The sequence below is a fragment of the Haliotis rubra genome, unplaced genomic scaffold (assembly GCF_003918875.1).
Source record: "Haliotis rubra isolate DU_JTF1 unplaced genomic scaffold, ASM391887v1 Scf399, whole genome shotgun sequence".
Lineage (NCBI taxonomy): Eukaryota > Metazoa > Mollusca > Gastropoda > Lepetellida > Haliotidae > Haliotis > Haliotis rubra.
This window is the reverse complement of record NW_025767078.1, coordinates 877,906-900,236: the sequence shown is the minus strand read 5'-3', so window position 1 is coordinate 900,236 and position 22,331 is coordinate 877,906. Positions and strand designations below refer to the sequence as shown.

Below are 22,331 nucleotides of genomic sequence, written 5' to 3'. Positions count from 1 at the left end.
CGAACCCGGGTCTTCGGTGTGACCAGCAAACACCTTAACCACTAGACTACCTCACAGCCCCCATATGGGATAACAAGTCTTTTATTGTATCAATAGGAAGCTAAAGTGAGTGCATTAGTCTGTCTCACAGTCCCTGAACCACATTAATTTCCCTACTGCCAAGCCCTCTCTGCAGTGCTAAAGCCCTAAATAAAGCAAGTCTAGATTTCCTCAGGTTCAATATAAATGGGCTTGTTTGTTACTATCAAAATTATATATATTCAGAGACTAAGCCTTAGTCTATGAGTGCATATGCCCCAATATATATACTATAGACCAAAATATTGTCGAAAAAGCGTGACATTGAGCCTTTAAATACCACCTGTTCAAAGACCAACAGATAGCAATTATCAAAATTTGTGGAATGATGACTTTTGAATATTTGTGGTATAAAATGATAACAGCTGGATATATGCATTCAATGACATCAGTAAAAACAAGTGATCATCAAGTTTAATCATCTCTTCTGCTGGCTAAGCCAAAGGAGAATGATCACAAACCAGACATTTTACACCTTTATAATTTTAAAATCTCCAACACAATACATTGTTTGAGCTGCCTTTCAACTGGTTGATGACATACATGTGTCAACTATTCACTGCACAAAATAATTACCTTAAACCACTTGGTTTACTTATTTTCTATAAAACTATTGTCTGTTAAATATTTATAAGCTCTTGAACTTTAATCAAATTATTGGTTTGCTGAAAAGAACACACTTCCTAAAGAAACAGATTTCTCAAATTTCATCAATAAATGACAGCTGAGATGAAAACAAGCATGAAAATTACTTAACACAAAAAAATCCCCAGAAAAGGATTGATTTATGATTTACTTGCTCACACAGGGTGTAATATACATAATGCTCTATATACATAGTATTCCATATATATAGTACTTCTTATACATAGTCCTCTTCGTACATAGTACTCCATATATATAGTACTTCTTATACATAGTCCTCTTCGTACATACTACTCCATATATATAGTACTTCTTATACATAGTCCTCTTCGTACATACTACTCCATATACACAGTACTCCATATAGATAGCAAACAGAACATGAGGGACAGTACATTCCTGCACACCGGCAGTAAGCACGGGGACAGCAGCACATCAGCTCCAGCTACACTTCCCTTGACCGTACTATTCTCCTAGCCATGGCATAATTTTCAGCAGCTTTTACAGCCAACAACAGGGGGCGCTTCTTGGCTGACATAAGGTCCTGGACCTGCAACAGAGGACATCATCAAGAATTCATCTGCAGAAAATATAGGTGCTGCATGAAAACAGTGAAACAGTATTCCAAAGGAAGGTCTGCTGTATGAGTGAGTTGGTTTTATCGCTTATCTCTATCTCAGCTTCACACATTGTACCCACGTGGAATACTGAAATTGGTTCTTTGGTGTGACAAGCGAGGGCTGTAACCCCTGGTGTGCAACTATGTGTGTGTGAACTAATAGCCACAAACTACAAACTATCTACAGTCCTGATGGGTATTATTCAGTAAATACTCATCTTGTCAGAAACAAGGGACAATACTTTGGAAAGGAGTTGGTTAAGGAACATGACCTCACTGTGATGTCTCATAGATGTCCCATGAATACTGTCCAACATGACTGCCACCCAAGTGTATATATATTTACTGTTATTGTCTGCTGTTTTCTCTTCTCCTAACATCATACACTGTGTCTAATTACTGTATCAACATCCACACTTACATTTCACACATGTTCCCCAAAAGATTCCAGTGATCTTTCCCACCTTTAGTTTTTGTTTTTATCATTTCAAAATTCTGTAATACAGTTTTCAGAAGCAGACCATTGAAGCTAATTGATAATGCGGAACAGGTCTTTAATAAGAGCCTAACTCTGGAAAAAAAAGAACACAAAATACAGCTGCCATTTTATTGAGAAATGTCTCTGGCAAAAGCAACAAACAGAATGAAATGGTATTGCAGCGGTAATATGGACCAATATTACATAACAGAATTAATATACATCTTCAGGGTCCCTTTCCATAAAGCGTTCATAACGTTACGACCTACACTTTATCATTGGCTTGCAAATGGCATAATGCTGTGAATGTTTTGTAGATCGGGCCCCAGGTCCACAGAAGAACTGGACACCTTGTATTGTCTGTGTGACTGTCCAGTTGACATACCTCATCAGATGTGGAAATATATGCTCCATTGCTGACATACCTCATCAGATGTGGCGATATATGCTCCACTGCTGACATACCTCATCAGATGTGGCGATATATGCTCCGCTGCTGACATACCTCATCAGATGTGGCGATATATGCTCCATTGCTGACATACCTCATCAGATGTGGCGATATATGCTCCGCTGCTGATATACCTCATCAGATGTGGCGATATATGCTCCATTGCTGACATACCTCATCAGATGTGGCGATATATGCTCCATTGCTGACATACCTCATCAGATGTGGCGATATATATTGCTCCCTCATACCTCATCAGATGTGGCGATATATGCTCCATTGCTGACATACCTCATCAGATGTGGCGATATATGCTCCATTGCTGACATACCTCATCAGATGTGGCGATATATGCTCCATTGCTGCTGACTATACATACCTCATCAGATGTGGCGATATATGCTCCACTGCTGACATACCTCATCAGATGTGGCGATATATGCTCCATTGCTGACATACCTCATCATCAGATGTGGCGATATATGCTCCATACCTCATCAGATGTGGCGATATATGCTTCGCTGCTGACATACCTCATCAGATGTGGTGATATATGCTCCGCTGCTGACATACCTCATCAGATGTGGCGATATATATCCATTGCTGACATACCTCATCAGATGCTCCATTGCTGACATACCTCATCAGATGTGGCGATATATGCTCTATTGCTGACATACCTCATCAGATGTGGCGATATGCTCCATTGCTGACATACCTCATCAGATGTGGCGATATATGCTCCGCTTGCTGACATACCTCATCAGATGTGGCGATATATGCTCCATTGCTGATACCTCATCAGCTGTGGCGATATATGCTCCATTGCTGACATACCTCATCAGATGTGGCGATATATGCTCCATTGCTGCATACCTCATCAGATGTGGCTATATGCTCGCTGCTGACATACCTCATCAGATGTGGCGATATATGCTCCATTGCTGACATACCTCATCAGATGTGGCGATATATGCTCCATGCTGACATACCTCATCTGCTGACATACCTCATCAGATGTGGCGATATATGCTCCACTGCTGACATACCTCATCAGATGTGGCGATATATGCTCCATTGCTGACATACCTCATCAGATGTGGCGATATATATATGCTCCATTGCTGACATACCTCATCAGATGTGGCATATATGATGTGCTGCGATATATGCTCCATTGCTGACATACCTCATCAGATGTGGCGATATATGCTCCATTGCTGACATACCTCATCAGATGTGGCGATATATGCTCCATTGCTGACATACCTCATCAGATGTGGCGATATATGCTCCATTGCTGACATACCTCATCAGATGTGGCGATATATGCTCCATTGCTGACATACATCAGATGTGGCATATATGCTCCGCTGCTGACATACCTCATCAGATGTGGCGATATATGCTCCGATTGCTGACATACCTCATCAGATGTGGCGATATATGCTCCACTGCTGACATACCTCATCAGATGTGGCGATATATGCTCCACTGCTGACATACCTCATCAGATGTGGCGATATATGCTCCATTGCTGACATACCTCATCAGATGTGGCGATATATGCTCCACTGCTGACATACCTCATCAGATGTGGCGATATATGCTCCGCTGCTGACATACCTCATCAGATGTGGCGATATATGCTGACATACCTCATCAGCTCCCGCTGCTGACATACCTCATCAGATGTGGCGATATATGCTCCATTGCTGACATACCTCATCAGATGTGGCGATATATGCTCCATTGCTGACATACCTCATCAGATGTGGCGATATATGCTCCATTGCTGACATACCTCATCAGATGTGGCGATATATGCTCCATTGCTGACATACCTCATCAGATGTGGCGATATATGCTCCATTGCTGACATACCTCATCAGATGTGGCAATATATGCTCCATTGCTGACCAGCCTCTGTCTCATGTCATCGATTCCGTGCAGACAAACACCACGACACCCGTCCTCGATCAGCACCGTCCTGAAGCCGTGCTCTAAAGCATGGAGAGCTGTGGAACCTGCAAACATGTAACAACACACAGTGATGTGAAACAGACCATATTCAGCTGTTGTTACATCTAGTCAAATGTGAAAACACCACACCACATCTACCACAATTCCAAAACCTCTTCCACGTCCATAAGCTATGTCACAACTAGGCCAGCATGGAGTTGTGAGCACATCTTCCACCCACCCGTATGTCTTGATCAGTGAGTGAGCGAATGGTCTGCAATATTCCAGTTATATAATGACATTATGTAAATGAATGCGTGACCAGGAGAACCAGCGATGAAAAACATGCTCAATGACCCTTGTCATCGAGGTATCATGACATGCTGTCAGCCAAGTCTTGCATTTAGTTTGCATGAGGGTGCTGCTTTGATGATATGGCATTCCCCAAATGGGTACAATGTGCGAAGCCCATTTCTGGTGTCCCCTGCCATGATGTTGCTGGAATATTGCTAAAAAGCAGCATAAAACTCTAACTCACTCACTCACAAGATACTGCAGAAATATTTTTACGGCAATATTACACTAGCTTAATACCACAAGATGTATGACATCATAATGGCTTTCAGTTATGACACCACGATGCTAATACCACTGTCACAATGGTATTAGACCTTGCTTGACTCTGAGAGACATCATACTGTAGGCAGTTTCTATAAATTTTTGTTGGAGAGTAACAAACAGAATACATGTACTAAACTCTCTTCCGTGAAATACCATTTTTCATGAAACTTGTGAAAGATTTAGTACCAAACTCGCTTTCGTTCATTTCATACCAAATTCCTAACTCATTTAATATTAAAGGTATTACATGGAAGGTCGTTTAGCATCCTCTATATAGCAGTAACAGCATCTTCAGCAATACTTCAGCTAATACATACCCACACACACATCGTAAGCAAGTCCACACACATACACATCAGTGACCTTGTGTTTGGCGAGGATGCTGACAAGCTTGGTCTGAGACAGCTTGTTGTTGTCCCAGAAAGCAGAGTAGCTGTCTACGTCAGGGTGGGTGCCCTTATGCACCAAATACGACTTGTCCAGCACCTTTGGTCACAAAACACTATAAGATTACTGTGGTGAACAAAGAGGTTTGTCCTGATGTGCAAGGTTTCATCATTATAGAAATAATTCATGACGATAACGCTATTTTCGAGTAGTTTCATGGGATATGCAGACATGTCTTTTATATTTCTATATTAAACATCTTAAAATTAACCTAGTGAACAGTTCATTATGATCATGACAACTGATTTCTATTTATCCGTTTGCTTTGTTTGTTTGTTTATTAAATGCCGCACTCAGCAATATTCCAGCTATATGGCGGCGATCTGTAAATAATAGAGTCTGGGCCAGACAATCCAGTGATCAACAGCATGATGTATGTATCCAGTACAAGGTGGATTCAAATTCTGAACTCTGTGTGTGGAATTTATTTCTTCCATATTATGTCATTGTCACTTGATTCTGTATGTGAATTTCAGGACCAGGAATCTGTGATAACATATATGAAAGTATTGATTTCCTAATTTTAACTGTGTGAAATGTATTTTTACCTCATCAGAATCACACTAATGATGAGTTGAGGATATTGATGGCTGGTGACGTACCTTGAGGTCAGGGTGAAACTCAGACCCGTGAGAGTCTTGAACACAGTGTCGCGGCCACATCATCTGCTCTGTGACCGGGGGCCCAGCAAACACCACAGTGTCTGTCACGGCAGCCTCACTGGCCGATACCTACAGTGAAAGATGTCAGTGAGTGAGTGAGTTAGTTGGGTTCAATACCATGATCCAATATAAGAAATATGAGTGCTAAGTTGGTTGGTTGGTTTGTTGTTTAACACCGCACTCATCAATATTCCAGCTATATGGCGGCGGTCTGTAATTAATTGAGTCTGGACCAGACAATCCAGTGATTAACATAATAAGCATCGATCTACGCCATTGGGATACAATGACATGTGTCAACTAAGTCAGCAAGCCTGACCACCGAATCCTGTTAGTCACCTCTTATGACAAGCATGGGTTGCTGAAGACCAATTCTAACCCAGATCTTCACAGGGTATCGGTGCTAAACTACAGACAGTGTGCTGAGATCAGCTTGTGGAAACTAGCTCATAGTCTATCTCACCTTGGAAGAGGAATGCAATGGTCTGCTGTTGATGTTGTCAATGAATGATATGTGGTTGGGTGGGTGCCAGTCCTTGGAGTAGGCGACCACGTCGGAGTTGACCTGTTCCTGGATGGAGTTGATGATGGGCACCACTGCGAACCCATCCTGACCCGCTGGACAGTCAGACAGTGCCAGGCTTCCATTGATGAAGTCATTCTGGACATCGATGATGAGCAGTGCCGTTACGGGGGACAGAATCTATCAACAGGATTAGAATAATAATTCCCAAACACACTACATGTAAAAAGGTTGTTCTAAGTGCTAATAAACGCAACTCATTATACTCTGTGAGGAAAACTGTCGGGGTAAGAGCTCATCATGCTAATTCCACTCATGGGTATCAAATTTATGTTTTCTTATGATAATCGATTCCCATCTGAACATTTGTTTCCTGTTGTGTCGACTGAAATATAAATGTATTGGGAGAGTGAGTTGGGTTATTTTCTGCTTTTAGCAATATTCGAGCAATATCATAGTAGGAGACACCAGGCATGGGCTTCACACATCATACGTACCAACGTACCATGTGAAGAATTGAACCCTAGCCATCAACGTAATGAGCGAAAGCTTTAACCACAAGGCTACACCACCGTCCAAATAAATATATTGTGTTTGACTGAAAAAATGACATATATATGCCTCTCTGAAAGGTTTCAAACTGAAATCAAGTCTGACATTATTATTCTCCATGCTGCAATTTGACCAAGAAAGTCTATAAAACAAAATTATTTAGTATCCTTGAATGTACAGAAAACCATTTTGATCAGTTTGTTATCATGGTATTTCAGCGAATTAAGTTTTGATTGTGTGAGCAATATGTTGAGGCAGCTTTCAGTGAGTGAGTGAGTGAGGAGTGAGTGAGTGAGTGAGTGAGTGAGTGAGTGAGTGACTGAGTGAGTGACTGAGTGAGTGACTGAGTGAGTGACTGAGTGAGTGAGTAGGAGTGAGTGAGTGAGTGAGTTGGGTTTTACGCCACTTATTATTCCAGCAATATTACGGTGGGGGACACCAGAAATGGGCATAACACAATGTGCCCATATGAGGAATTTAACCCGTGTCTTCAGTGTGACGAGCGAACACCTTAACCACTACCCCACTACTAGGGCTTCCACGGGTACTCGAGTACTCGAGGACGAGTCGGGTATGTCTGGACTCGAGTCCATTTTCAAGGACTCGAGGACTCGAAAAGGGGAGATAACTCGAATTATTAACGTTGACGGACTGTCTGCCATGTGCTAAGCATGAGCGGCCGTTAACGTCTAATATTAAGAAAAAGATATAACTTTATTATCCCAGAGGAAATTCTCATATATCCAAACTGTCTCAAAATGAATATATACACAATTCACAAAAATATACACAATAATTACATGCTCTAAACGAATGCTATTTACAAATAAAACTGACTGGTTACCACATAGGTAAAGAGGCTGAATAATTCTAGTTCTAATCACATGATGGTGATTCAAAATATTTGTTGCATTCACTTAATACTTGATGGTATGAAAGACTGACGAGCTCTGTTTTGAGGGAAGGTAATCGACAGCAGCGTCCAGAAGGAAGTAGTTCAAAATGGTGAGATCAAATATGTCAACTATCAAAACAAATTTTAGCTGCCTTTTTGACTATACTCGAAATACACTCTAGAAATTTTGCAAGCAGTATTAACAATTTTGAAAAGTCTGTTTTTGTTGCGATGAGACAGATCCCTATACCAACATAGAACATTGTAGGTCAACACACTTTGAATAAAGGTTTGATAAAACACCGTCATTACGGTTTTGTCAATGCCTTGACGATAATAATGTTTAGAATCAGAAATTAGGCCTGTAACAGTGGCGTCATCTGCAAATTTCACAGTAAACAAGTCATATATTGGCAAGTAACAGTCATTGGTATACAAAACAAAGAGTACGGATGAAGGAACACAGCCATGTGGATCTCCAGTAGAGGTTGAGAGAAAAGAAGATTGATAGCCATTGACATTGACATACTGAGTTCTATGTACCCTGAATTCTTTAACCCATCTGATAATGTTTTTATTAACACCTAGATTAAATAGTTTACTCCTCACACGGTGTGGCTGTATGGTATTAGTTGTTACAAGTCTGCAGATGAGAGTAAATATTATACATCGATTGAGATTTCACTTCTTAAAATGATTAGGTCGTTTGCTTGAAAGGTATGAATTTCGAGTACTCGGGTCCGAGTCGAGTCTCACCACTCGAGTACTCGAGTCCCCCAAAATGGACTCGTTGAAGCCCTACCCACTACCCTGCAGTTTTCAATAACAGGAGCCAGCAGACTATCAAGTGTCCAGGTACTACGATGTAGAGTCACTTTGATGAATAGGATGGTCAGCAGTGGTCAAAGTAGGCTAAAACCAGTGCTCTCATTTACATTGTTTAGAGTCATCAATGGGCTCTAATTACATTAATTACTCATAATTAGTTTTGTAACTGACTACAAAGAGGCTGAAACATTCCTGAGACCAACGGTCTCCACAGTGTTCATATCATTGACACACAGACAAACATGGTGGCCTTAGTCATTGGTCAGTACAAATGGCCTTCACTGCCTTTGACAAACATGACTTGTTAACATCCATCCATTTCAATTTCTGACTTATTCATGTACAGTACATGTTTCATTAAGCTATAGTGTAACAAGAGGATTAACATGCGTAATTCAATACGGATTTGTTGATTGTCTATTTCTAATGACTGATCATGATGAATTGATGTACGCTGATGACGATTTGGAGATTAACTTGCGCTTTCCGAAAAATGCGTATTTCGCAGACGGGCCCGCCAGGCCATTTAGTGTTTGATCGAAAGAGGGTTGATTTGACTGAAGGATATGGCAACCTAGGGGGTGTTGTTCAACTTATTGTTGCATAATAGAATTTGTATGAATTTTTAATGTGGAAATTTGCCATACCTCATAAAAGGGATGAACTATGGGATGGTTTGGTTGGTATTTGTTTTATTTGCTTTTATTTCTTGTCTTATATTATATTTTTATGCTAGCACTAGTTGGTTATGTGGGATTATAAGCAACATAAATGGCCAGGCCCCGAATTCTCAAAACAAACTGAAGTCTGAGTTTTGACTTAAGTTCGAATTTTTACTCAAATTTGAGAAAATGCATTTCCCATGTTGAACTAAAATCGATATTAAACTCAAACATAGCAGACAATTTGAGTTCGGTGAACAGAATACTTAAGTTGTTTGGGCTTTTTAATTTTAAGAATGCAGCTGAGTTAAAAATTCAGCTGTTTCAAATTGTCAAACTCATTGAGTAAAAACTTAAGCTTGTTTCGAGAAATTGGGGCCAGGTTTGATAAGAAATAGACTTTGAAGGTTTGGGTGTTATTTAGTGGGTTTAGTGTGTTTGTAGTGTTACTTGTGTGTTTGAGTCCAATGAACTCTGGAGCACCATTCTGTGTCATTAATTGGTAGAGCATGCAGGGTTGTAGGATGTGTTCATGTATTTCTGTTTCATTGCAATGTGTGCATTTTTGTATGCTGGTTGTCTATTCAGCTGATGTACTGATACCATTTTGATACCAATTTTGAGGGTCAACATAAGACCTTCGCTTATCCATGAGGTTGATTTATCTAAAGTCATATGCAGTATCTTGACAAAAGATGGATCTATTAAATTCAGTAGAATCAAATAAAATCAGTTTTTTCACATGATATCAGATATCAACAAGAGATTACAAATGTAGTTAATATGTTGATGAAAGAAAAACTTAGGGAGTTACAGGAAACAAGTACAGGAAATTGTAATTTGTATTTCCCCTTACAGTAAGCAGAGATGCTGTGATCAGCTGATCAATATTGCCATGCAAGTTTCTCATATAATAAACCAGAACCACAGAACCAGCAGTCACATCAACATGTTTCATCTCCGCTCTCATATCCTTCATATGATTCAGTAAACATTTTGTAAGCCTACATCATTAGTAATTATTGATCTTCACTGATCTTAAACCCGTGAAGGTCCAGGTTAGAATTGATCTTCAGTAACCCAAGCTTGTCATAAGAGGCGACTAACGGGATCGGGTGGTCAGGCTCGCTGGCTTGGTTGACACATGTCATCGGTTCCCAATTGCGCAGATCGATGTTCATGCCATTGATCTCTTGATTGTCTGGTCCAGACTTGATTATTTGCAGACTGCCGCCATATAGCTGGAATATTGCTGAGTGCGCCATAAAACTAAACTCACTCACTCACTCACTCATTGATCTTAATGTGACAAAGACAAAGCAGTTGATCCACCATTACTGAACACAACTGAACTTCCCTGCCATGTTACAAAGGTTAAGCCACACACTAGTGGTATGTCATGTGTTATTTCACCTGTGGAACATTGTTTTCAGAGGTGTTTACTATAAGAGGGATTACACACGATAAGTAGAGACTGTCATGTAAACATTGGGACTTAGTACTGGCAGATGTAATGATTACTTGAACACAGTTAACAGTTGGTGGGGGATGCTGACTAGGGTTGGGTATTGCCAAAATGTTCATATTGCGATATATTGTGATATGTGTCGGCGTATTGCAATATGTATTGCAATATATTGTGACAGTGTAACATATGGTTAAGGTAATGAAATTATTGTTTCTGAAACAATGACACTGGCCACTGTCAGAACTCAGATGTCGTGATTGTACAAGAGATCAATTGAAAATGTTTCCAATTGAAGAATTCACTTTAAAGGTTTGAACTGGAGAAAAAGTGTCTTTCACCCATCCCTAATGCTGACTAGAGCAGGGTACTTGAGATGGCAAATATGGTACATAAAAATTCTGACACTTGTTTCATAAAATCAGTGTGACAATAATAGCACACAAGCAATAACTCCTATTCTTTAATTTTTATTTACTCATTTGTTTATAAGCATTTGTTTTAACAGAACCAATGAAAAAGCAATTCATCTCAGTAATACTCAAAGATTCATTCTGTTACAGTCTCAATATATTTTGGGCTTCTATATATACTCATCACAAAGGGTGGTTTCAGCTACAGGCAACACACGAGTACAATACACATGTGATGCTGACAGTTCAACAGGGCCGAAGATGACTTCATCCTTCCCGAGGAATAACAACTGACTTTTGAACTCAAGTCTATATATCCTTGTAATGTGAGGTGGAGAAGGAAGAGAGTTTTCAATTGTCATGTTTAGCATGGTTAATTATACCTCTACTTGAAAACTAGCTCTACGGTATGTTTATCTCTCCATTATTCAAACATCACAATTCTAATAGCATCGTCTCCTTCATTTAAAGGGTGGTGGGGTAGCCTAGTGGTTAAAACATTCGCCTGTCACACCGAAGACCAGGGTTCAATTCCGTACATGGATACAATGTGTGAAGCCCATTTCTGGTGTCCCCTGCCATGATATTGCTGGAATATTGCTAAAAGTGGTGTAAAACCTTCATTCAATCACTCATTTAAACATACAGTAGAAACCTGATCAGTAAAATTTCAAGGGACTCGCCAAAATTGTTTACTTATCAGTTATTTTACTTATCCAAACTTATAAAAACCTGCAAATGACAGCCATAGGCATGTATATGTATGCATATGTAACAATGGACAACTTATCAGGGCTGGCCTCCAGTTGTCAGTGTATTGTCAACTGCTTGACGCCAGCGAGCTGTAAGTAGGATGTTTGTTTGACTGGAGACTGACACGACTGCCCCTCATGTCGGATTATGTGGTGATCACTAATTTAGTTATCCAGTCTCTTTTGTTAAGTAATTTACTTCCAGGGACCGTGAGACGACGTTTAGTTAAGCGGTATTGTTTACTTATCAGAGTTTAGTTAACTGGACTCTAATAGTGATAATTAATGAAGAAATTTGCCGGGACCAAAGAAAAGTGTTTACTTATCAGGTCTGTTTAGTTAAGCGGTCTTTATTTAGGCACGTGTCCACTGTATGTGCTGAAACGAAGTAAGAGACTGTCATCCTCCTTTTTGGTACACCACATGCAGTACAGTAAGCTGGACACCATTAAATGTTTAGTGTGTGAATGCCAGTGTTTCATTACTGCAATATATGTTTTCTTTCTGTTTATTGCAAAGGGTGACAAATGGCTACAATATCTAGCCTTCATTTATGAATATTCTATGTATTATATTTTATGTGAAGATCCCAGCCTAACTTACTGCTACCAGCATACAGCTGGATACTTGGGAGTTCTTAGTGAGTGAGTTAAGTTGTACGCCGCTTTTAGCAATATTCCAGCAATATCACCAGGGGGGCACCAGAAATGGGCTTCACACATTGTACCCATGTGGGGAATCGAACCCGGGTCTTTGGCGTGACGAGCGAACACTTTAACCACTAGGCTATCCCACCCTCCCCAGTATTTTCTTAAAGTGGATGACAAGACGAGCGGCATACTGAGGCCTATTGGTGAAGGGCTGTCACTAGTTCTGGTACGATTGTTTCAATAATCACTTGTATTAGCAATTATCGATGGGCTCCAGAGACTAATTGATATTCACAAAAAATGAAACTTCATATTTAAGTTTGGAAAGAATGTTTTTTTAATGTTACCTCTTAAACAAACATGGTGGCAAACATAGCATGCGACTCCGAGTTTGAAATTGTGAAAAATAGTTTCTTGCCTGTTATTAAAATAGATTGAAACTACTTCAACTTGTTGTTATTTCATATAAGCAATACATTCACTTTGGAAATGACTTCAAATGAGACAATTCATGGAATAAAATAACTATTGAAATAGTATTGCAAAAGTTATTTGCACTAGACTATCGCTATTGCGATAGTTGTTTTCCACTCAATAGTCACCCCTAGTTAATTATTACAACTGATTATTGATTGACTCTTGAGCTCCAATTATTGATCTACGTATTGTGAGCACTAGGTGCTAGTTGTCACTCACATATACACATGTTGCGGGCGAAGGGTCTTGGCTGACAAGAATAACAGTTTTGCGGCAAGGGATAACATGTGAGCTGTTTGACCACATATAAACACCAAACTAAAGATACAAATGTCAAGAAAACATATTCTGGTTTGCCATGCGCATGGAATATGTAAACAAGCATGAACAGTGCAATACAACAAGTAACAGGTGTGCCAAGCTACAGGGGAATGTGTTATCATAGGCATTGAGAACGAGTTTGAAAGCGAGACTGAAATCCCATTCATCTGTGTTGTGTTGATCCGTGTTGTTACTAAGGGATAAATAACACCATTGACTGAAAAAAACAGTATGCCCCAGTTCAAGCACCCTATTCAAAAAGGCACACCCTACTTTTGTACAGAGCTGCATGGAATCATTTTAAGCACGCTGTAACTTGACTTTAAAAAATACAACACAACCTGCATTGTGTTGTGCACAGAAGCCCACACACAGTAATAAGGGTGTCTCTCCAATAAGCTCACCATGATCAACTTCTACATAAATTGGTATGTATTCTTTGTAAACCCAGGTAAAGAAACCTTTAAAAATTTCCCTCTAGACCACAGGACCAGTGAGTGGACCTGTCTGTACTTCAATGGTCAAAAATAACATTCGTAGATTTACTTAACTATCAATACAAAATTCACTGGCCACCAGGACCACTGCAAACTTATCATTTAGAGGTCCTGAAGAATTTGTACTAGCCAGGGACCACAGGACCAGCGTAAATTTTGGACACTGTAAACCCATCGCACCACAAAAGTTTAGATATAGTAAATAGCACCTACTTAAAGTTATACAAAATGTCTCAGCTTCAAGATGTTTTTAATTAAGTCTGTTCACTCTTTTTCAGCCTCTCATAACCCATTTAACTTGTGTATGGTTTTAAAAAGGACAACCCCTTTTCTAAGTACTTACGTCACTTATTCAGTGTTCATTCCAGCATTTCTAAAACGTCCATGGCCCACTAGCCTTCAGTTATGCGGGTCATTTAGAAAATATTGTGGGTCATATCAAAATTCTGCGACATTTTAGCCATACACTATTAGTTACTAGTATGAGTTCACTTACTTTTTGAAACTTTCAATCCAGGTGAGGTCAACAAGAGAAACAAAGACATACTTGAGTTTTGCTTGAGTTACCAAGCGAATACAAACTTTTGATGCATTTCAGATTTATAGTTATGGATGCGCTGACATGATCCGCCCATACCTGTAAGTCCCCATGTTAAATATTAGTGTGCGAATGGCACAAGGGCGTGGCCTAGAATGAACACTGCTTATTATGACAAATATGGTACCACATACACAGCTGTATAAGGGGGAAGAATATTATCTACAGTCCATCATTGATTTGAAGTAAAGTGGTTTCAGGTTGACTGTCTTACTTCTCAACACACTAATGTGCTATCCCCAGGGGCATTTCATATAACTTTTGGGAGATGGGGTAGTCTTGTGGTTAAAGCGTTCGCTCATCACACAGACGACCTGGGTTCAATTCCACATATGAGTACATTGTGTGAAGCCTATTTCTGTTGTCCCCCAGAGTGATATTGCTGGAATATTGCTTAAAGCGACATAAAACCAAACTCACTCACTAACTCATGTAACTTCTTTCAAATCTTGATATTTATGATAACAAAATTGGAGTTTAGTCAAGCATTGCTAGCTTAAAATAATCCTCTGCGCAATGTATCACAGATACATCAAATGAGATTGCTAATCACAGGAACTACCTCTGAAGCTGTAAATCACCTGAACTAGTAACCATAGTAACCTTTTATCACAAAAAGTTCCCTAATTTACAGTGATAAAACTTTATACCTGTTGTGCGTTCTGTGGACATAAAGAATAAGTGTCAGTCACCAATAAGTGGGCTCGGTGGGAGAGCTGGCTAAGGCGCAAGGCTAGTGATCCAGCGAGGTTGAGGTGTCGGGATCGAGCCCACCTGTGACCGGGTGTAAAAACCTTGGAGTCAACTTTGTGTGCAGACTCTTTCAGTGTTGTCACAATCCCTAGTGTACAGTACACAACCCTTTGCACTTAGAAGAACCCACGAATCCGTTGGTATTTGACCAGATGGTGGCCACATGAATACGTGCAAACACCTAGTTGCGGGTACAGCAACGTGCAGTGAACATGGACAAAGTAGTGTGACTATGTGTCCCAGTCCACCCAGCTGTGAATGGATACTTCGTTACCATGAGAAAGACACAATAACTCGGTGTGCCTAGTGGCTGCAAGAGTTGTATACTCCCCAGGGAGTTGAGATTGATAATGCGATGTGCCGTTGAGATTGACATCCAATGATCGAGGGAAAAAATACCAGCGCCTTGAGCATGCACTAGTGTGTGGATATGTGCGCTATATAAATATCCTATAATATAAATATCCTATAATAAATAAACAATATTTTGTCCATCTCCAGTGTTAACGTTAAACTGTGGACAGAGCCGACTGTAGTGTGTCAGCATCACTGTTCCTGCATCACCTACCTGTTTCAGCCAGTAGTACCAAGCCATATCCCACTCCGGCTCATCCAATTTGCCATCCTGAAAACATATATACAACATTAAAGCCAGACCTTAAATCATATCCTATCATAGTGTAAATCAGTGTTTTATGGTTGGGTTGTGTTTGGTTGAAGTTTAATGAGCACTCAGTAATATTCCAGCTATTTAGCAGCGGCCCGTAAATAATCGAGTCTGGACCAGACAATCCAGTGATCAACAACATGAGCATCATTCTACACAATTGGGATACGATGACGTGTGTCAGCCAAGTCAGCGAGCCTGACCACCCGACCCTGTTAGTCGCCTCTTACATCAAGCATGGGTTACTGAAGATCAATTCTAACCCAGATCTACATGGGTTCATTTTCTCTGTATAACTAAACTATTTTAAATTCTAAACATTTTATGCAATATCCTTATGCTTAAACTATAATAGTTTAGGTACAACTATACTACACATGGGTGCAGGGCAAACTCTATCCCTCAAAGAAAGAGCAGTGTGAAGCTATAACATGATTCAATACACAGGTTCCATACATAGGGCAACAATTTCAAGTCTGGCAAGTCTACAAACATGACAAATGGCCGTGGGCAAACACAATACATGTACTTAAACACTGTCTGCTGACTTGCACCCTTGCTGACTAATTAGGACAATTGACAATATTCAGACTTGAGGGACAATGGGGCAACCAAAGGTCATACTGATCCCAGCATGAATGTTTCATAATCAGGTGCTTGTCAAACTGTGTCACAGATGTCAGCCTGGCTACCTCAGCAACAAAACATTACAGACCCATACATAATAGGATATCGCAAACCCAGAACAAATATACACAAGTCTATTTTGTCTGTTTCTCTGACTGAAAGTTTTGTGAATTAGTATCTCAACCTGCAATTTTACTGAATCCAGTGATGATGAAAGTTCAGCATATTCGGTAATGGTCGCCTTAGAAGTCAATATGATAGTGTTCCTTCACGAACAACAAGAACTATTCGGCAGTTGAAGCTTGTCCTTACACAAGCAACACAGGAGGGTTAACACTCTCTAGGTTGCCTTTAGGTGAAGAGATATCTTCCAAAGGCAGCAATTCTCTGCCCAACCGATGATGAGTGAGTGAGTGAGTTTAGTTTTACACCGCTTTTAGCAATATTCCAGCAATATCAAGGAAGGGGACACCAGACTGACTGACTGAGTTTGGTTTTACGCCGCTTTTAGCAATATTCCAGCAACATCACGGCAGGGGACACCAGAAATGGGCTTCACACATTGTACCCATGTGGGGATTTGAACCCGGGTCTTCGGTGTGACCAGCAAACACCTTAACCTAGGTAGTGTAGATGTAAGAGATGCCTAGATTTTCGAAGCTCTCTTAGGGCTAAGATAGTCCTAAGTGCCATACATTAACATTAACTTACGACTATCTTAGCGCTAGGAGAGCTTCGAAAATCTAGGCCCAGGTAAAGAAGACACCAACTAGTTAGTACAGTATTAGTAGAGGTGTCACGATACGGAAATGTCATGATACGATACGTATCGCGATATCTTTGAACGATACCATTCGATGCATATCATTATATGCTATCTTTAGTTACTTTCTTTAAAAAAGTATATTTTGAAAGCAAGTAGCAGTGTACATTTTTTACATAACCATCAATTTCTAGTGAATATTAACAATCTTAAGGTCAACGATTCATATCACGATACGAACAAAAGTATTGACATATTTATTGTCAGATAAAGTATCATGATTATCGATACTGCGATATATCGTCACAGCTCTACTAATTAGTACACAGGAAGGATCACCAATGACAATAGGTCGATGATCCAGGAAGGATCAACAAATATGGGGCAACACTGAGGGGTAGGATGCTGCTACTAAAGATCCCCAGGTACCAGTCAGAGTGAGTGAGTGAGTTTAGTTTTACGCCACTTTTAGCAATATTCCAGCAATATCATGACGGGGACACCAGAAATGGGCTTCACACAGTGTACCCATGTGGGGAATCGAACCCAGGTCTTCGGCGTGACGAGCAAACGCTTTAACCACTAGGCTACCCCACCGCCCGGTAGCAGTCAGAAGGATTGACAATGTAGGCAGGGTTAATGGCTGTTCAAACGAGGAAAGATCGGCTGTGGCAGGATTATAGACATGAACATTTACAATCTACTATTGAAGGCACTAGTGGTGTTCCAATGATCGAAAATAGTCGAAAATCGATCGAAAGAACGATTAAAAATAATTATCGATTGAAAAAACATATTTTCGATTAATCTGAATTTTGTTGTTTTAGTATAACACACGTGAATGAAGTAAACTAACCATTAAATTTGACGAATATTCATGAACAAACTTGCGTTCAACAGCATAAAGCTAAGTACATTGTATTCATAGTTTCGTATTCATCACTACGATAAATATTACTGTAACCTGTCTATGAATACATTTTGCATCTGTTGTGAACGTAATGAGATATACTAATAAATATGCGTTTAATAAATAAACAGAATAATTACATTAACATTAATTAGAACAAAAACTGGGGAAAGCCCTTAAAATTGGTGATTACATTAAAAATGTAAATATTTCGATTATAATCGATAATCGTTCACCACAAATCCTGCCACAATCGATAGTGGATTTGGTTTCGGATTCCCAACACTAGAAGGCACATTCCAACAGAAGATGAAGTGATTGTAGAATACACAGATAAAAAGTCAATCAGACCCATTTTTCACATAAACATGGCAAAAGCATGGAAGTCTGTGTGGTATGTAATCTGCCTTTAAGTTCAAATTGATGTTAACAGCTGGTAGTTTGATAAGAGTGTGTAAGTGAGTTTAGTTTACGCCGCACTCAGCAATATTCCAGCTATATGGCGGCGGTCTGTAAATAATGGTCTGGACCAGACAATCCAGTGATCAACAGCATGAGCATTGATCTACACAACTGGATATGATGACATGTGTCAATCAAGCCTGACCACCCGATCCCGTTAGTCGCCTCTTACAACAAGCATGGGTTACTGAAGATCAATTCTAACTTGATCTTCACGGGTCAGTGTGATAAGAACTAAAAACCTGATTGATTTGTTCAAATCAGGGTCAGAAGTTCTCTTGAAAAAAGAGGCAGTAGGGTAGCCTCATGGTTAGTGCATTCGCTAATCACGCGGAAGACCCTGGTTCGATCCCCAAGTGGGTACAATGCATCAAGCCCATTTCTTCAGTGCTGTGATACTGCAGGAATATTGGTAAAAGCGACATAAAACTAAAAACTAACTCACTGTTGATATGATAATCCATCTTGTACATTGTTAGTTATCAGTAATTTTTTTATTGGATTGTGTTTTATTCATACAAACCTTTTTTATATCAATGAGTTGAAATATCTTCAATATGCTGTCTCTCCTGGATTTTGCATTTGTATCTGAACAGTCGAAATTCTCCTCAACAAAACAGCAGAACTGCTCGAAAGAAAGATATCCTTCCCTGTGAGAAAGAAATTCAAATTAGTGACTGATGTATAATATGGACAGAATTGGGATATATATGTTCATACATTTATATAAGCAAGCAATGTTTCATTGATTGTTAAAGTTACCCAGAGGAATATCAAACTGATCAGAGAAATGATTAATTGCTCTTTGCTGGAAGCATAAAAAAAATTAGCTTGTCAATTGCCTTCATGGTTAATCACGTTCATAACTATTACCTAACTGCCTTATGGTCAGACTCGGTGACTGGGTTAATTGCATGGATCAATGTTCATGATGTCAATAACTTGATTGTCTGGTCTGAAATTGATTAGGCCAGACCAACTTTATTTCTTGTTTTACAGATTTTTTTACTCAAAAAACCTAAAGGCAGGAGGGAAATAATTTTAATAAATAAATAAATGCTAAAAGTATTTTACTTTTGGCAATTTATAAAGTGTATATGGGGCAAAACACAATCTAAAAAAAAACTTTCTTGTAAATTTACATTTTTGACCAATAAAACACCCAAAACATTAGGATTTTATTTTTTGAGGGGGGAAAATTAACTTTTATTTTTTTTCTTATTCTTGGAAAATTACAACCGGCAGATCCGTAAAACAAGAAATAAAATTGGTCTGGCCTTATTTACAGATGTCATAAAGCTGGGAGAGAACTGAAAGATGTGTTAACAGCTAACAAACATAATGGACAGTTTCTTGACATACTGCAACTCACATGATCTATTACATCAATACATGGTATTTGGTAAAATGAATCAGCCCATGATATACTGTGATACATATACTGTCTTAACAAATTTAAGTTGATGGATTGGCCAGTGCCCATTTCCACGATTGTAGCACTACGACTGACTAAAGGTCACATGCAACCCAAAAATCAAACATAATTAAAACACAGTTATCACTTATTCATGACATATAATATACATTGCTGGTTACGAATATATATATATATAAACAAAATTATAAGCGTACAATCGCAAATCGAAAGTGCAAAATTGTGTACTTCGGTTTAATTCCCAAGAAACGAAGCAGACGGAATACCGAACCCAGTCAGAGCAGCTGGGTGTGCAATCAAGTGTAACGGCTGGTTCATTTGCAGATGCCTTCACGGCTAATTGTGTGTATATATATAGAGAGAGATGTTTGGTTTGTAAATACATGCTCATTTTTTGTGTAGAACATTTTGCAATCAACAGACATCATAACATGTCATGTGTTCAAGTATCACACCTGCCTGTCTGTGTTATTACATAATGTGACAGAGACCGAACTCGGGCCATAAATCAATAGATTTTGTTTATGGTGTATAGCCTGATTGGTGTTAAGTTCAAATTGCATGTGGTCAGTGATAGCAGCTGTGTATTGAATATTGTCATTAGCAGACAGGCAGGCAGACACACAGGTGTCAATAAAACAAGACATTGAGTTTTGTCTGTGACAACGACATATCTATATCACACTTAGAAATTCTGTCAACGCTAAATAATGACATTGCTTTTAAGTATCGAACTGAGAAAGTGTCTCGGTAAGAAGAACGTGTGGTGAAATAGACAAATGAAATTATATAAACAGTTTATTTACTGTCATAACATATAAAAAGTTCGCGCCTGTGAGATATCAACAAAACATTAGAAAAATAGCTCACACCAAAGCCTTCACCGAGTATTCACCCGGACAACCGGCTTCAAGCTGCGAACCTATTTACTTGCGCACGTGCTATGAGCGCAGCCCAGCTGTTGAAACCCGTTTTCCCAAGAAAAGTCTCGGGGAAAATTAGTGAAACGTTTGAACTCCGATTTCGCGCGGTTTTTTTCATCGCGTTATTTTTCAACTTTATAAGTTGAATTTGCATTCTTGACGATTTGTTTCAGTATGTCCATACCGAAAAGTATCAGAATCTGCAAAGTTGTGTTTTACGTTGCATGTGACCTTTATGTTAAAGTGTCCATATTGTCATCTTAGCATTACTGTTACTTTAGAAGACTGACATTTTAAGTTATTTTATTCATAACTTAAAAAAACATATTTATCTCAGTAACAAAACAAGTCCAAATGCAGCCTGAAGAATAATCCTTCATTTCCTAGAGCTGAGCTGAGGTGAAATGGGGTTTAATGTCACACTTTTTCGCTCATATGATAATGTGCATGCGTGTGTATGTGTGGCTGCTTGTACTAGCCCAGACTTAAGCTGATTTTACAGTGCCAGCTCACTGAGAGACTATATTTTAGTGTCTTTTTTGGTATGTGTCTTTTCAGGTATGACACGGCCGGAGATCGAACCTTACAGTACCGACCTTCCGCCATCTCAGGGCGAGGGTTAGGGGTCTTTAGGGTAAGGGTAACTACACTACGAAGGCAGTCTCCTATAGCAGTGGCAATTTAGACTTGGCAAATAATTCTACACATTTTAGAATGAGACTCCTATACATAGTAAATTCTCCAGGGTCGGGAGACAGATTATAACAGGGCCCTGAGCTGATATGAAATACTAGTACACAGTGTCATGGCTAACACAACAGTTTGAAACGCCTTGCGTACACAATGGTTTACACCATGCCAGTTGTTGCAGGTTGTACAGTCCAATAACCACAACGCTACAAGAGAGGTACGGACGGCTTATATATACCAACAAACTATTGTGCCAACTAACGAATTGTCAAAATGACCTTTTCAGTTCCAGAAAATTTTACTTACCCATTTTGATCGTATTTTTGGAAAACTGTGGATATGACTTCTTTGTCTCTTGTGTATGCATTTTTTAGATAAAACTGGAGGGAATCCATCTGTGCAGTACTAACCGCCTACTGACTGGAACGCTATAAATACACTCCTCATCTATGTCATTAGGAACATCGTGACGGTTTGTTTACACCGGAAGTGAATGTTCACGTGA

General features: G+C 39.4%; 1 protein-coding gene across 1 annotated transcript; it reads right to left on the bottom strand.

Moving 5' to 3' along the window:
* Nucleotides 1-288: 288 nt before the first annotated feature.
* Nucleotides 289-22,311, bottom strand: LOC124287022 (nicotinamidase-like). Its single transcript, XM_046723477.1, has 8 exons — nt 22,133-22,311; nt 19,302-19,428; nt 15,918-15,974; nt 6,427-6,666; nt 5,904-6,032; nt 5,172-5,340; nt 4,156-4,298; nt 289-1,273 (listed from the first exon to the last, which is right to left on the bottom strand). Exons 1-8 carry the CDS (start codon nt 22,219-22,221, stop codon nt 1,169-1,171), a joined length of 1,059 nt encoding a protein of 352 aa, XP_046579433.1. The 5' UTR covers nt 22,222-22,311; the 3' UTR covers nt 289-1,168.
* Between the last annotated feature and the right edge of the window lie 20 nt (nt 22,312-22,331).

Bases quoted from the DNA above. Each gene is read 5' to 3' on its own strand.
- LOC124287022 (XM_046723477.1), bottom strand. From the start codon at position 22,221: ATGGATTCCCTCCAGTTTTATCTAAAAAATGCATACACAAGAGACAAA. The intron at 4,299-5,171 runs GTATGTATTAGC...ACATGTTTGCAG, and splicing joins TGCTTACGATGTGTGTGTGG to GTTCCACAGCTCTCCATGCT. The intron at 1,274-4,155 runs GTATGTCAGCAA...CCTCTGTTGCAG, and splicing joins ATATTGCCACATCTGATGAG to GTCCAGGACCTTATGTCAGC.